Consider the following 14870-nt stretch of genomic DNA (forward strand, 5'->3'; position numbering starts at 1 on the left):
TAAAAAAAATATGTTTCAAGCCTTCATTGTTGCAAAGAATGGCTGAAAAAGTGAACTGTGTATAACTGACCTAGTGATGTCTGTCTGAGCCTGCATATGGCCTACAGCAAATGGAAGAGCCAAGAAGTGAACTGACCCTCCCAACTCTGAGTGGGTTGGTCTGAATGGGGTGTGTGGCTTGCATGCACTGCTGGGTCTGACAGAATTGGCTGCATGTGATGGGGTGTATCAACTTCAAATGCCAAAAAGGTGGCAATTGACGCCTGAGAGCTTATTAGCCCCACCTTGTTACACCTAACAGCTGTGCCAGGTTCAGGGAGCAGTTAAAAGGAAGGAGTTCAGCAATTCGGTTGGAAGGGAGAATTTAGGAAAGATGTGGTTTGGAGTCCCCTCTCTGCAGGAAGGCCTGACAAAAAACAGGTAGAAGAAGAAGAACTGTGAGATAAGCTAAAGAGCAGAGTTATCTCCTGTGGTGGGCCTTGAAAAAGGGGCAAGATGCTGGGGAGGGAGCCCTGTTGCTTGGTGTTTTGCAGAAGGACAGAACTGGGGAGAACCTAAGGCTATGTCTACACTACAGCTTATGCCAGCATAATTTTTGTCACTCAGGGGTGGATATAAACCAAGCCCAAGTGACAAATTATGCTGACATAAGCACTTGTGTGCGCAGCGCTATGTTAGCGGGAGACCTTCTCCCACCGATGTAGCTTTTGCCACTCGCAGAGTTTGCTCTCCCTTCAGCACAGAGTGTGTACACCACACACGCTGCAGCTGCGCAGATGTATCAGTACAGCTGTGCTGCTGTACATACAGACAAGGCTGAAAACTGACTAAAAGCTCAACTGGGAGAGGCAGAAGTTGCTTAGTTTGTATTTTCATTTCATTTCATTGTTTGTTTTAATTTTGCTGAGAGACTCCAGAAAAAGCCCTGTGAGCCACTACTGTTCTGGAAGAGGAGAAACTGAAGAGGAGCCTAGGAGGGGTGTAAGACATTGTGCTGATTGCCATTATTTTGTTGGACAAGATTTGTTTTGGACACTGAAACCCCCAAAGGAGTGCAACTATAGTGTGGCGTGACTGGAGGGCCCACTCACCCTGGTACCCAACCACTGAAGCCTTGAAGAGGATAGCAAGAGAGTTGCGGAAATGCTGTGACATTTAACAAGGGGGCGCTCTGGAATGGTAAGTTGATGATGTGCCCCCTCAGTGGGGCTCAGATGAACCGCTTGGCTTCATTCCTTTCCCAGGTGACCTTTTAGCTCCATGGGGGGAAAGTAGTAGTGGTGTTCTCAAGCATCATTCGTCCATGTTACTTTCCAAACAATAGGCAGAAATTCATAATATGCTTGTCCCTGTCCTCTGACAGTGGTGAAACCTTTTTCTTCTTCCCCTTTTCCCAGCTAATTGGGGTTAGGTCACTAGATCAGTCTTTTCCTTACTTGCCAGTCCAACGCTCACTCCATATCCACTCCGTCCTGCTGTACACGGTCTATCCACTATTTTCTTGGCTGTCCTTCTCTGCCCACAAACTTAAATCTCAAGTGCTCTCCTGTACAGAATTCCCTTCATACATCCTTCACACGTCTATACCATCTCAGCTTCCTCTCTTGCAGCTTCTCACTGATACCACAAACCTTCATCTCACTTCTGATAACATCATTCTGCATTTGGTCCAGCAACATCACCCCCTCACTGCCCTCAAACATCTCATTTCCATGGCTACAAGTTTTCTCAGGTGCCTCTCTTTAGTTGCCCATCTCTCTGATCCCTCTTGCCATGGCTTTGTATAACTGTCCCTTTAAGTAGTCTGGGCATCCATTTACTATAAATCATTCCACATATCTTGTGCCATTACATCAGTGGTGGACAGTGAACAATATTAACATATGAAATACCACAGGGCATCGGAGTTAACGCCAGTGGTCTTAACATGGGTCAGTTCACACCTCCCAGAGATACTCTTACAGGCTGTGCGCATCTGGTAGACATCACTGCACTGCACTTACTTCACATTTTCAAGATTGTCTTCACAACTATATGTGGGATAGCCTTAGTATTTTATTTATGAAAGCTGAGATTCCGAGAAACTAGATGGGATGGCCCTAATGACCCGATGTGAAGCAGTCCAGTTCAGATTTTGGATACCACTACCAACTTCCTTTCATTTGTGCTTGCCTGCCACATTTGGCTATAATCTGTACTTATCTTCTCCTTTGCATATAGTAAAGGGAACAACCCAAAATTAGCAACCTTTTATTATTGTGTGCAAATGTCACTTTCTCTAGGCTAAGGAAAGAGATAATTATACATTAATATCCAGTAGACATTTTAACAGAAAAGCATACTTGAAATACATAATTTCCTCAATGAGAATCTAAATGAATGTAAGAGAATAATCAACCACCGATATGCAAACAAACATACAACAATATTCAGTATAAACCCCTTAATATAAAACCTAGGTTTTCACTATAATCTATAAAAAATGGAGAGAGAGTCTTCACAACCGTCCAAAAGAAAGACTGTTAAACCTGTTTCATGCAGGAGATTATTGTGCCCACTAGCGGTTGCAGCCTACAGCACATGAAACCTAAACTATAAATGCCTATATTTGTGATGTGTGACATCATATGTACTATGTTCGCCAGAGTAATTTTAATATAGACGTTATAAAATAATAACCTGGATTACCAACCATGATCTAGTTTCATATGTAAGCCTCTCTCTTTCTCCTCCATTTCCTCCTCCTCTTCACCATCAGCATCATCAGCATCTTGTTCTGGTTGTTGTTCAGCAAGTTTTCTTAAATGCCTCATAAATACTTCAATTGAGGATGTAAAATTAAATTCTTTATTATTCAGCCAATGAACCACAAAGCCTCCATTTCCTTCATCTACATTAAAAGCTGTCCCAGCTAACACTGATGGAATATCTGTGGAAATAAAATTTAATTTAAAAAATCGCCACCAAAACCACAACATAAATATACGCAAATTAGCTACCTAAAACACAGAACTTCGTAAATTTATACCTGTAAGCTAAAACAAGTTATACACACACGAAACAGTGGATAATTTACAGATACTAATGGAAATGGGTTGTTATAAGGTGAAGAAAGAAAATTAGCTTTGTTCCATAAACAAAAACCAGTTACAACAACAAAAGTTATGGTTCTCGACATGAAAAACATTGTAGTTATGTATAAAAGTATTCATAAAACCAAACCATTTAAAGACAAGTGTAATAAATCTTATGCTGCCCACAAACATTCTTACCAAATATTAATCATAACATAGCCCTAACTCTGATAATAAGTTATTCTTAAAACTTATTCTCTGTTTTCATATCTATATGTTTCTTTTAGGGACAGTGTCAAATGGAAAATATTCAGTTAATATATTTATCAACTGACAATTTTTCAGTATAATACTTATGTGCGCTTTCAAATTAATAGAATAAAGCCGTACATGTAGTTTAATAAAAAAGTGTAGATTAATTGGTAAAATTATAGACATATTGCTGACTTGCACTTGAGACTCAATGTGCTACATTAATGTATAAATATAAACTTTTATTTCTTTTTCAAAAGTATTTTGTTTCGTATTTATAGTTTGAGATTATGGGTGTAAGAATATAATGTATTTTGGGTCAGAGTTAAGATTGTTGTGTTGCGATCAAATATGCATTTCTTTATACTTGACAAGAGCAACCTATTTGTTATGTGAACAGGGTATAATTTATGTCCTTAACTATTTATATCCTTTAAGTGCCAGGGTTCTGTAAATATGATAAGTGACTACATTGCTATTGGTTAACAACCTCTTTAATTAAAAGAAGGTTTTTTTTAATTTAAAAAAAAAGAAGATTGTTTTGGGAATTTCACAAGGTTTTGTTAATGCTTTATTTTTAAAATTATGTGTAGTTAAAGAGACTCCTATTTAACAAATAGGATAAGACATATCACCAGATGGAAGGAGGGAGTGGTGGCTGACTAAAGACTTGTACAGAACTCTCTCATTCAACGTACACCACGGAGGATGCATATGTTCCATGGGTACCTATATTAGGCTGTGTTTGTAAGTAGACATGACTATCTTCAGAAGTGCTCAAAAACTATAGTAAATTGAAGTAAAACTAAAGACTAGAACCAATGTAACTTGATTCCACTGCTAAAGACAAACCCGACAGGCCACAGTGCCTCCCAGGCATGTCCCTGAACCTTTGTGCGTATTTCTCCCAAAGCACCTATCATTATCGTACCTAAAGGTATGTCTACACTGGAGCTGGAGGTGAAATTCCCAGCTTGGGTAGGCATACCTGCACTAGCTCTGATTGAACAAGGGTGCTAAACATTGCAGTGTAGCCGTGGGTGCACAGGCAGCAGGACAGGTTTGCCACCCCCAAGTATGTACCTAGGGTTGCAGACAGGATTGTGCACAGGGCGGCTAGTCTGTCCTGCTGCCCATATGGCTGTATCTACACTGCTATTTTTAGTACGCTAGCTCGATCACAGCTAGCAAACATACATCTACCTGAGCTGGAAATTATACTCCAGTGTCAGTGTGGACATACTCTAAGTGCCACTTATTGCCCCCAAAACATTAAGAGATCTGCAAAGGACCTTCCCCGTCAAACCCAAGAACAAACCAAACTTGAGTTTGTGCCTTTTTTGCTTCTTTATTATGTACAAAGATGACCCAAACGTTTTGTTTTTCATCCCAAAAAAAAAAAAAGGGGGGCGAGAGTTTTAGTTTTTACATTAGAAATTCAGGTGCTGTCTGTCCTGCAAGTCTCTATGATAATTAGAGACTACTGAAATGACATCTTTGCTATGGACAGTACTCAAGAAAGCAGATCAAACCATGAGCACTATGCCAATACCATCTCCCTAACATTTCCATTTTGGATAAATTATTATTGGGCATTTAAAGGGAAAAAAAAGAGTATTTTCACCTGTGGTAGGGTTGATGCTTGCTGCTATATGAAAGTGACAGAGTGCATTAGCATGATGTGAAATATGACGCTGAACTTCATGCGAGCCCTGTTGATCAGGCAATAATTCTGTGTGAGTAATAAGAACTGAAGATCTTCTTTGTCCTTTTCTCATATTTTTCAAGTGATGAAGTGTCTGAAGTAAAAAGAAAAATCATATTTAAATCTAAAAGAAAACAACGCATTGTGAAGTTGATCATGAGAATATATCTATGCAAATCCTAATACCTAAGATGTGAAGACCCTGCATGCAGATTGGTTGAGGTTGTTAAACTGTGCACATTTTTTCTGATCAAAGTCACGTTTCAAAGCCTTTAAGTCTCTGCTCTAATCAAAAAAATATTAATTTTGTGATAGCATTTGTATAGAGACAGAGCAGTCACAACTTTTGTCTACCAGCAGGGTAAGTATGTCTTAGTATGAAAGCTGACATTCCAAAAGTTGTCACAGCTATTAGTCTGATAAAGCAATGGATCTCAGCCTTTCCAGATTACTGTACCCCTTTCGGGAGTCTGATTTGTCTTATGTACCCCAAGTTTCACCCCACTTAAACTCATGTTTTGGCTTCAGCCCCACACGGCCTGGCAACCCATTAAAACGAATTCTCAACCCTCTTTGGGGTCGCAACCCACTGTTTGAGAACCGCTGAAAATGTAGAATAGTAAACAAGTCACTGGCTGAATGAAATTTTAGTTTGTACTTACTTTGTTAGTGCTTTATATGCAGCCTATTGTAAAATTAGTCAAATTTCTGGATGAGTTGATGTACCCCTTGGAAGACCTCTGAGTACCCCTATGGGTACGTGTACCCCTGGTTGAGAACCACTGTGATAAAGGAACCTTGAGCCAATGACCTTCCAGGGGTATCATACTTTGTAACACACTTTGGATTTGTATTATTTTTATATTACTGTATATAATCTTCACACTTGTCTTGATTAATTCATAAAAGTCTTCAGTTTTCAGGAGTGGCACAAATATAACTGAGGCCATAATTTAAAAACAATGGCTTCTAAAAGCTCAATTGAGGGCATAATTTGTCCTGCTACATATTTGTTACTGGTGATATGCCAGAAGGGAAGAACCCAGTATGATTTTCGTACACCAGGATGAGTTTTCAAAACTGGTAGTTTCTTCCCTCTAAACTAAAAATTTGATACAGATACCACCAAGACTCAAACATGAAACACCACAATGCCATCTTTGCAAAGACATTTTTCAAAGCAGAACAGCCCTTTAAAGACATTAACCAGACCAAACCACTTAGAGATGGAAAGAAAAGGTTTGTATTGATAGCATACATTTTACCTGGAGGGAGCTGAAAAACCTCCCCTGTACTGAAACTGTCTTCTTAGTAAACAATGCAATGAAAACCAAATGAACAGGAAATTTGATATTTTTTTAAGAATAAGTCTCAATTATATGCCAATATCTAATCTTCTTAAGGGGTAAGAATATTTTCCTTACATACGTCCAAGAGAATGTTTCAATTCTTGGTTTCCATGGATGTTGTCACAAGTATGGAATCTCATTCTCCAACCAGAATGAAATTACCACTTACTGTGCAGTATTTAACATCATGTGATCCTAACAACTCTACACTCAGCTGAGGAGGAAGCAGATTCATTCCATTTTTCATCTGAGTCTTAAGGGTTTTATTCTCAAGTCTGCAAAAATAAATTCTCTTTCTTCTTGAATGATTTGTTGTAAACTGAGTATGTGAAAGAACTCAGACTGCTACACTCTGATCTACTGTATACTAGAGGCTAGACAGCATGTGGTTTCAGTTTTCCAAATCCCTTAAATTTTACCTACCCAAAATTTTAACTACTGAAATAAAAAATAATTAGCAACATAAATATTTAAGAGTACCTCTAGAGCATGCTGTATTCTGTCTTTTTGCCTTCCAGAATGCAACAGGCTGCTGCTACTGCTGGAAGTGCTAGTCTCACTGATCTGCTCACCCAGAAGACTATCTTCCGGTAATAAAGTCTCTGCCCACAGCCGACAGATACCATCATGGCATGAAGTAAGTAACACGTTACAGACAGACCCCCTGAAAATAAACATTTCAGGATTACCTCAGGTAACTAAATGAAGTACAGTTACACAACTGAAAATACAAAAACATACAAGTGTTAGGCAGTTATGATCTGCTTCTTGGAAGGTTTTTGGAACTGAAACATGTTTATAATAGTCGTAACAATTTAAATATGCTAGCTAATGGCAAATTGTAGATTACCAACAAAAGTGCATCTGATAGTAACATCAGCTCAGATGAATTAACTGAACACTACTATAAGCAAGTTTATAGTTACAGTTATAATTATCTGGTTTGCTGGGTTGTGTAAAGTCTGAGCATGTATACTGTATCACTCCAGGAGTGAAAATGAAATTGTAAGCTACTACATCTATCATGTCTGCTTTAGAAAGGAGTTTGTTAATTATTAACAATTTACACGGATTTTCCTTCTAATGCCTGAAGAATTCCTTCCATTTCCTGAAGAAAAGATTTATACTTGTGATTCCTACACTTAATGTACTAAAGTTTAGATCAGATTTTATAGCACTACTGATGTCAATAGGTAAATTGAGTAAATGTTCACCAATATAATAAGCGTTGCATAACTTCACCCTCCAAAATACCGTGCTCCCTCTGTAATAGCTGATGACATTACTAACACATACAGTAGTTACCATAAAAAAAAAAAGCAACCTTTTTAATGGTGACCACTCTAAAACAAGCCAAGGAGCTATATTCCTCATCCCTCTTGGGTGCAATGTCAACTTAATATTTAGGGCCCTGAATTCAGGTCCTAGAGAGTAAGTGAAAAAGATCATTCTAAAATATTTTGAAATGTAATTTAAGATCTACATTTAAAATCTATATATAGTTTCTTATAATTTTATAAGGGTTCCAAAAAAAAAAAAGTAGCTCTGGCTACTTCGTGCCCTTTTGGTCCCCAGGTGGCCCAGGACTGGTGGAGCAAAAGGTGGCTTGAACGCCTTCGCAACACCCTCCTTTCCCCACACAAACATTAGGTGCAGCTAAGAAGCTGGCCTGACAGCTTTTCAGCTCCCTTTATTAAATCTTCTTATATTCGTATGCAATTCTGTGACGGACAGTGGTTGCCTAAACATTCGGAAACCTACAATCATGGTTTGCTACTATTTGAAATGTATAGAAAAGTTGATACTTTTCAAATAGTAGTAAGGGATTGCTAAAGAGTGACCTATGCTCCAGTCCTGCCATTACTTATACGCATGCTTATCTTGAAGCATACAAGTAGTCCCAATGAAGTCAATGGGACTAGGCACATGTTTAAAGTGCAGAGAGAGCACAGTATCTTGAACTCAGGACTTGTCACCTTTTAATAAATTACAGATGTATATGTATATAAGTATTTGCAGAACTGGGGCCCTACAATTCAATGAAAATGCGTGTTCGTTCCAAAAGAAGTAGGGAAAATACTAGATTATTGAATTAAATAACCATCATAACAAACAGAAGCTGAAATTATATGTGCACATCCTTAAGCACTACATCTTCAGTATAATACGTAAGTGTATTTAAACTATCATGAAGACAAGGGCCAAAATTATTAAATTTGGATGTCTAAAATTAAGGTGCCTAAATTTAGATGTAGGTACGATAATGGACGTGGTCTAATTTAGAAATGGCCCAAAAAGTGAATGAGAAACTGCTGAAAATGAAGTTTTTTATTCATGTACCTATTTAAAAGCCTAACTTTAAGCACCCACACTTGAAAATTTTGATCAAAATTTCTTACAGGAACTTTCTAACCTGGGCATGTACTTGCTAGTTTTACGCCATGAAAATCCTGTCACTGCTCGAGGATGTGCCAAATAAACAAAGGAAAAGTGAACAAGTGCTGAGCTTTTTTTCTTTTCTTCACTCTCTCGAGGTAGAAGAGATGACTTCCACCCAGTCATTGGATACCATACCTTTAAGAGACAATCATCCTGGGCAAAGAAACAAAAACATATATACAAATGTCACAAAAAGGAAACCCAAAAGTATGGATGAAGTTAGCTTGGTGGTATACATCTAGTGACGTAGTTAATTAAAATCAAGTTAAAATGTTGATATAGCATCACCACCAATACCAAGAGGTAACTTATTAAAAATGTATATTTTTAATGTGTGTGGAGAATTAATTTACAGTAGCAGATTAAAGTTCATGTTTTAAAATTGCCAAAAGTTATATAACAGTACAACTATATGGTGGACAGCAAATATCAAAACTGCATGAGCAAAAAAATGACTGACAGCTTTTATTTGTGATCAAGCATTTGTGTGAGTGCAGGAAACTGATGTAATGTCTGGCAGAAAGAAAGATCTAGCTGGTGTAAGTCACCAATTTACACCAACTATGAATCTGGCCCCACATACATAGCACCATAAATTTAGAGCTCATTTCCTAGTAAGAAATACTCCGTAAGTCAGACAAAATAAGATGTGGCACACAATTAAGGTAAGAGGGGGAAAGAACAAAGGAAAAAATTTCTATTAGATGTTAATTTTATAAACGGATTTGGAGGACAGTGAAAGCAGTTGTAGCACAAACAGAAGACCACCGCCACATATAGGAATAGTATGAATGAAGGCCTGAAAATGACAATGGAAGAAACATGAAGAGAGCAGTAAAGAGATGATTACAGAGAATGAAGGAAAAAGTGTGGAAGCCAGAAGAAAGACTACTTATGCATGGTCTGGGAAAACACAGATAAGCTTGCATAGTGTCTTTAAGGTAAGGACATGGTGGATGAATTGGAAGGGATAAGAAACTGGAAGCCAGTGAAGAGGCAGGCATGGAAATGTGTTAAGAGGAGCATGACAGAGAATTTTAGCAGTAGTCTTTTTGGCCTTTTGAATAGATGGAACATTATTCTTCCATGCTACCTTACTCTTTGTTCAAATCTTAAATTCTCCTAGGAATTCTTTCTATCTCATTCTCCTCATTAATCTGTCCTCGCCGCTGTTTAGAATCTCTGGCTTCATGACTGAAGCAGATAGTACCAGAAATAAAACTACAAGCCAATTTCTTCCTTTGCCCCCCTTTTGACCCTTTTCAGGTTCTTTTCACCAGATTTTCAGTAGGTTAGACTGACATACACCTGCATTTGTGTGCACTAAGAGATGTCTACGTGCCCAATAATTATCAGTGTAAATACAATTACACAATGGTAGGAAAATAGCTCTCTGAGTTGCAGGACTGACTGAGATAGGGAGTAGAAAATGGAAGGAAATCAAGTTTAAAAGAAAAAAAAATCTATTACAGACCTCTCACAGCCCAGCTAAAAGATAAAATTCCCACAAAGAGAGCACAAGATTTGCTTGACTACAGATCCTACAAGCAGGACTAACAAAAATGCTCAGCAGGCAGCAATGTTAAGAATTATGATTACAGCTATACATCTGATAGAGCTATATGTTGCAACCTAAATGGAAGCCTCTTCTGATGCAGAGACAGAGAATGGGCTTCTGGTACCATCTGCTACAATTATCTAGTCAGGGAATCTTATCTGTACAAATGTATATGCACAGCAGATGGAGATATGCAAAGAATAAGACTTTCAAAGCCTAGCTTTTGGTCACTTTCTAACCACAAGGATCTTAAGATGTAGTACCTAGCCACAATACTACAGTGGGCACATTCCTAGTGAATCTAACACACACACACACACACACACACACACATCTGTAACAGCAATATAAGCACCATGTCGGTGACTCAAGGTAACCATTAAGGAGAAGGGTTGCGGTAAATAAAAAAATTAGTTCCTCAAACTCATCTTTTCCCTTAGTGGAATTAGCGGTATGACTAACAAAAGCTGAACTATCAGAATGTAAACTCAAGATCACTCAAGTGACAGGACTTTAGATGAAATAAAAACGTATTGTTACATGAAAATTTAATCCCAAAAGCAGTTTGAGAAAGATAAGAGAAACTGAAATGGAGGTAAGAATGGAAGTTGAAACTCAGTCTTCAGTATACATTTTAAACTGTTTGGTAATTATTTAGATATTGGGATTAGTTTTGCTTAACTATGGCTACGTAATTGCACGCAGTCCATAATTTTTGCATATTAATTATCAAAAGCTTGTGATGAATCCACATCCGAAGACTTAGCTAGCTATTATTTATTCTTACCTTTCCAGCTGTTGCAAAGTATTCACCATCGGGAGACCACTCCATCAGATGTACAGATACTGCAGTCCTAGGGAAGAAAGACAGTTCAGCTTTAAACCTTGACTGACTACTGTGTATGTATTTTTATAATATTATTGCTCCAAAATATACAATTAATGAAGTATCATTATGTAATATTTAAGTGAAGCATTTTGATAATTTATAGTCATTCCAATGTGTCTCAGCTATTATGTGCTGCATCCAGCTAAAAACAGCGGTAGCAGTTTAGGATTATTTTCGCACAAAAATATCTGACACATTGAGAAAAGAGAATGGGCAGAAAATAACTTGTTTTTTTGCAGAGCAAAAGCACATAAGCTCTTGATCCAAGTGCAAAAGAAAAACATCTCCTAGTTAGTCTGGGACTCTTTCTCAACAAAATGTGAGGCACTTGGCATTGCCTGAAGAAGTAAAGACATCTAATTTCAAGGAACCCCCATCTGGAAAGGAGAAGGCTTAGCACAGCATTTTTCAAGAATCAACTGTGTTGGTCCTAAAACTGGTAGAATAAGTCACCCACCTGGAAAATTTCCTTGTCTGCCAAGTAGAGAACAGAAGCATATATTGTTCTGGTTGTATTAGTCCCTCAGAGTACCTTATAACTTGGGACTGAAGAACAGGTCAGTTCTCGTTTCATCTAGAACATGGCAGCCACTCAGTCCATGATAGTTTGAATGACCTCTCATGGCAGGAAAGTTCAGATGGCAATTTTATGGCCCAAAATTCCAAGTTACTGATGCTTAGGCTGGCTTCTTTTCGCTTTCAGAGCCAAGACACACTGAGGTGCATAAATGAACACTCCTATCTAGAACAGCATTTATCTGTTATCACACAAGTTAGAGACCTCTGTGTGAATGGTGACCCTCTGAAAACTTTCTGGGGTAGTAACTACCAAATCACTTATTTTTCTGACAATGCCAGAGACCCATAACAGTAAGCTGAGAATATTCAAGCCTGAGTGATATAAAATGCTCAGCCAGGACGGAAGGGGCTTCTATCCACAGCTTGGTTGAGTTCACAGAATCATAGAATATCAGGGTTAGAAGGGACCTCATGAGGTCATCTAGTCCAACCCCCTACTCAAAGCAGGACCAATCCCCAACTAAATTGAATGAGTTGAGCTCATTCAAACAACACAAGAATGCACGGTCACACATAAGAACAAAGAATGTCAGTCACATTTTCAGAATGGTGGGCTGTATCCCAGCAGATAGAGACTCTGAAAAGGACTTACAGGTCATAGTGGATAACCAACTTAACATGTGTTCCCAGTGGATATTGTGATTAAGAAGACTAAATGCAACCTTTGGATGTATAATATCAATTAAGCATACAGAGGGGATACGTCTATATATATGGCATTGATCCATTACTAGAATACAGCAGACCAGCTCTGGTGTCCACACTTTAAAAAAGGATGTTGAGAAACTGGGGGGGGGGGGGGGGGGGTCAGAAAAGTGCCACAAGAATGATTTGAGGTCTGGAAAACCTGTTTTACAATGATTTAATAAGGTCAGTCTATTTAGTTTACCCAAGAAAAGGTTAATAGTTTACTTGATTGCAATTTAACTCTAATCTAGGAGAAAGGCTTAACAAGACCCAATGGCTGGAAGTAGAAGTTAGATAAATTCAAACTGGAAATAAGGTGCAAATTTTTCACAGTGAGGTAATTAACTGTTGTAATTTACCAAAGAACATGGTGAATTCTCCATCACTTGAAGTCTATAAAGTAAGATTGGATGTCTTTCTAAAAACACTCTAGCTCAACCATAAGATATGGACAGGATACAGTAATTACTGAGTGAAAGTCTATGGCCTTTGTTATACAACAGGTCAGACTACATGATAATTATAGTTCCTTCTGGTCTTAAAAATCTATGTAACAAATACAATAGTAATTAAAACAGAAATGTAAATTACACTAAATGAACAGTCAAGATGAGAGCAAAGGCAAAAGTAGAATAACAGGAACTGAGGGTATGGAGGAAACCTTGTTAAATGCAGTTGGAATATTAGACCTGCAGGCTGCAACGCACATCCTTCCTAACAGACTTTGGAATGCTTATGGGAAAGTGTAGCGGGGTGGCTACCCCGCTCCTAAAATAGAAGGGGTTAAAAGCAGCCCTGGAGAGGGCTGTGGCTGGGGATGGCTGATTGGGGAAGCAGCTGCAGTTGGGCCACACCCCAATCAGGCCTCAGCTGGCCTGTATAAAAGGCTGTGACAGAGGCCCAAGGAGTCTCTCTCCAAGCTGGGAGAGAGCAGGGCCTGCTTGCCAGGGTACTGAGGGGGGCGCTGTGCTGTGGAAGGAGCAGGCTGAGCAGGGGCGCTTGAAGCTGGCAACTCTCCAGGCTGTAGGGTCTGGTCCGAGGCCCATATAGGTACTGGGAGGTAGAGGAAGGTAACAGGTCTAAACCCCCTTGCCTATGATGAGTGGCCTTTACACAGCAGTCTACTCCAGGGAGCAGGGGCTTGGTGATGACTAGCAGTAGCCCAGACTGAGGCAAGGTGGGGATAGTGGGTTGGGGGTACCCCAGGAAGGGGAACCCCAGAGGCAGAGTGTGGGAGTACTGCCAGGGGCAGAACCCCAAAGAAAGGGGCCCAGGGTCTGTGAGGGACACGGGGGGCCAGAGCTGTGCGGGTCACTGGCCTGCAAAGAGCGCTCCAGGCTGGAAAAGAGCTAATTCCCAATGACCAGCAGGAGGTGCTGCAGGGGTGAGTTCAGCTCCTTCATAGAAAGCAACACAAAGTTCTGCTAGAATGGGAGCTGAAGAGGAAATATCATACAGCTACTTATTCTTTAAAGGAAAAAAAAATTCAACATTATTCAAACAAACAATTCGACTGGTTGAAAATGTCTTTAAAGGTAAATCTCTCTTCAGTTGGGTGATTGTCATCTGGATAGGGTGGGGCTCACATGGAAAGAATATTTGTCTGATTATACCTTATATAATTATAAAATTATAAATCAGGAAAAGTTAATAGGTTATAATGATGCATTTCTTTTAACACACTAAAATTCTGATGATAGTTCTCCCCCTCTAATTGCATTAAATGATTCAGTCCGTCAATATATAATATTTTTTCTGGGTATTTGAACGTGTATATCCTTCTGAAATATATATCTGAAACTCCTTTGTAATTCTGTAAACTGAAGAAATTCCATTGCTCAGTGGTTCCCTGCTCTTTTTTGGTTAGAGTCCCCTTCATCTTAAATTACCATATTAGCATCCTACCTAGGTCCCCTTGCACCATATCTTGGCTTAAGTGCCTCTCTACTTTTTTTGTCCTCTCTTCCCCCCCCACACACACACCCTTTCCTTCTAACTCCATTCTTTTTCCCCTTCCTGTTTTTCTTCTTTCAATTCTGGGTTTTTTTGCTCTCCTCACTTATTCAATCATGATATTCAAAACTAGCATTATTAATCACTAATGGTGATTGCGTCTCCTGTCTGGGGGCATGCAAGCCGCTTGCACACACTAGCATGACCAGGGACAGCTGCCAGTGAGCCTGGTGCTTGCCCCAGTGGGCAGGGCTGCGGGCGGTTCAGCCACATTGGAGGAGCTGCCTGGGCTGGGCGCTGGCTCCTGCAACCCGACATGCTGCTGCTTTTGCCGCTGCGGTTCCTGACCCAGTTGCTGGCTATGGCCCTGCTGGTCTCGCTTGTT

General features: G+C 39.3%; 1 protein-coding gene across 3 annotated transcripts in view; it reads right to left on the bottom strand.

Annotated features, from left to right (window-relative positions):
• Positions 1–14870, bottom strand: part of DMXL2 (Dmx like 2) — a 104873-nt gene that overhangs the window by 67112 nt on the left and 22891 nt on the right. For all 3 annotated transcript variants that reach the window (XR_013347409.1, XM_077829276.1, XM_077829277.1), the window contains exons 6-10: positions 11165–11231; positions 8794–8972; positions 6861–7044; positions 4951–5125; positions 2693–2929 (exon numbers count right to left, since the gene is read on the bottom strand). Coding sequence is in view for 2 of the 3 variants with exons in the window: in XM_077829276.1 (XP_077685402.1) it covers positions 2693–2929; positions 4951–5125; positions 6861–7044; positions 8794–8972; positions 11165–11231 (842 nt within the window). In the remaining variant the exon portion in view is untranslated. The remainder of the gene's footprint in view (positions 1–2692; positions 2930–4950; positions 5126–6860; positions 7045–8793; positions 8973–11164; positions 11232–14870) is intronic.

This window comes from Eretmochelys imbricata, chromosome 10 (genome assembly GCF_965152235.1).
Source record: "Eretmochelys imbricata isolate rEreImb1 chromosome 10, rEreImb1.hap1, whole genome shotgun sequence".
Taxonomy (NCBI): domain Eukaryota; kingdom Metazoa; phylum Chordata; order Testudines; family Cheloniidae; genus Eretmochelys; species Eretmochelys imbricata.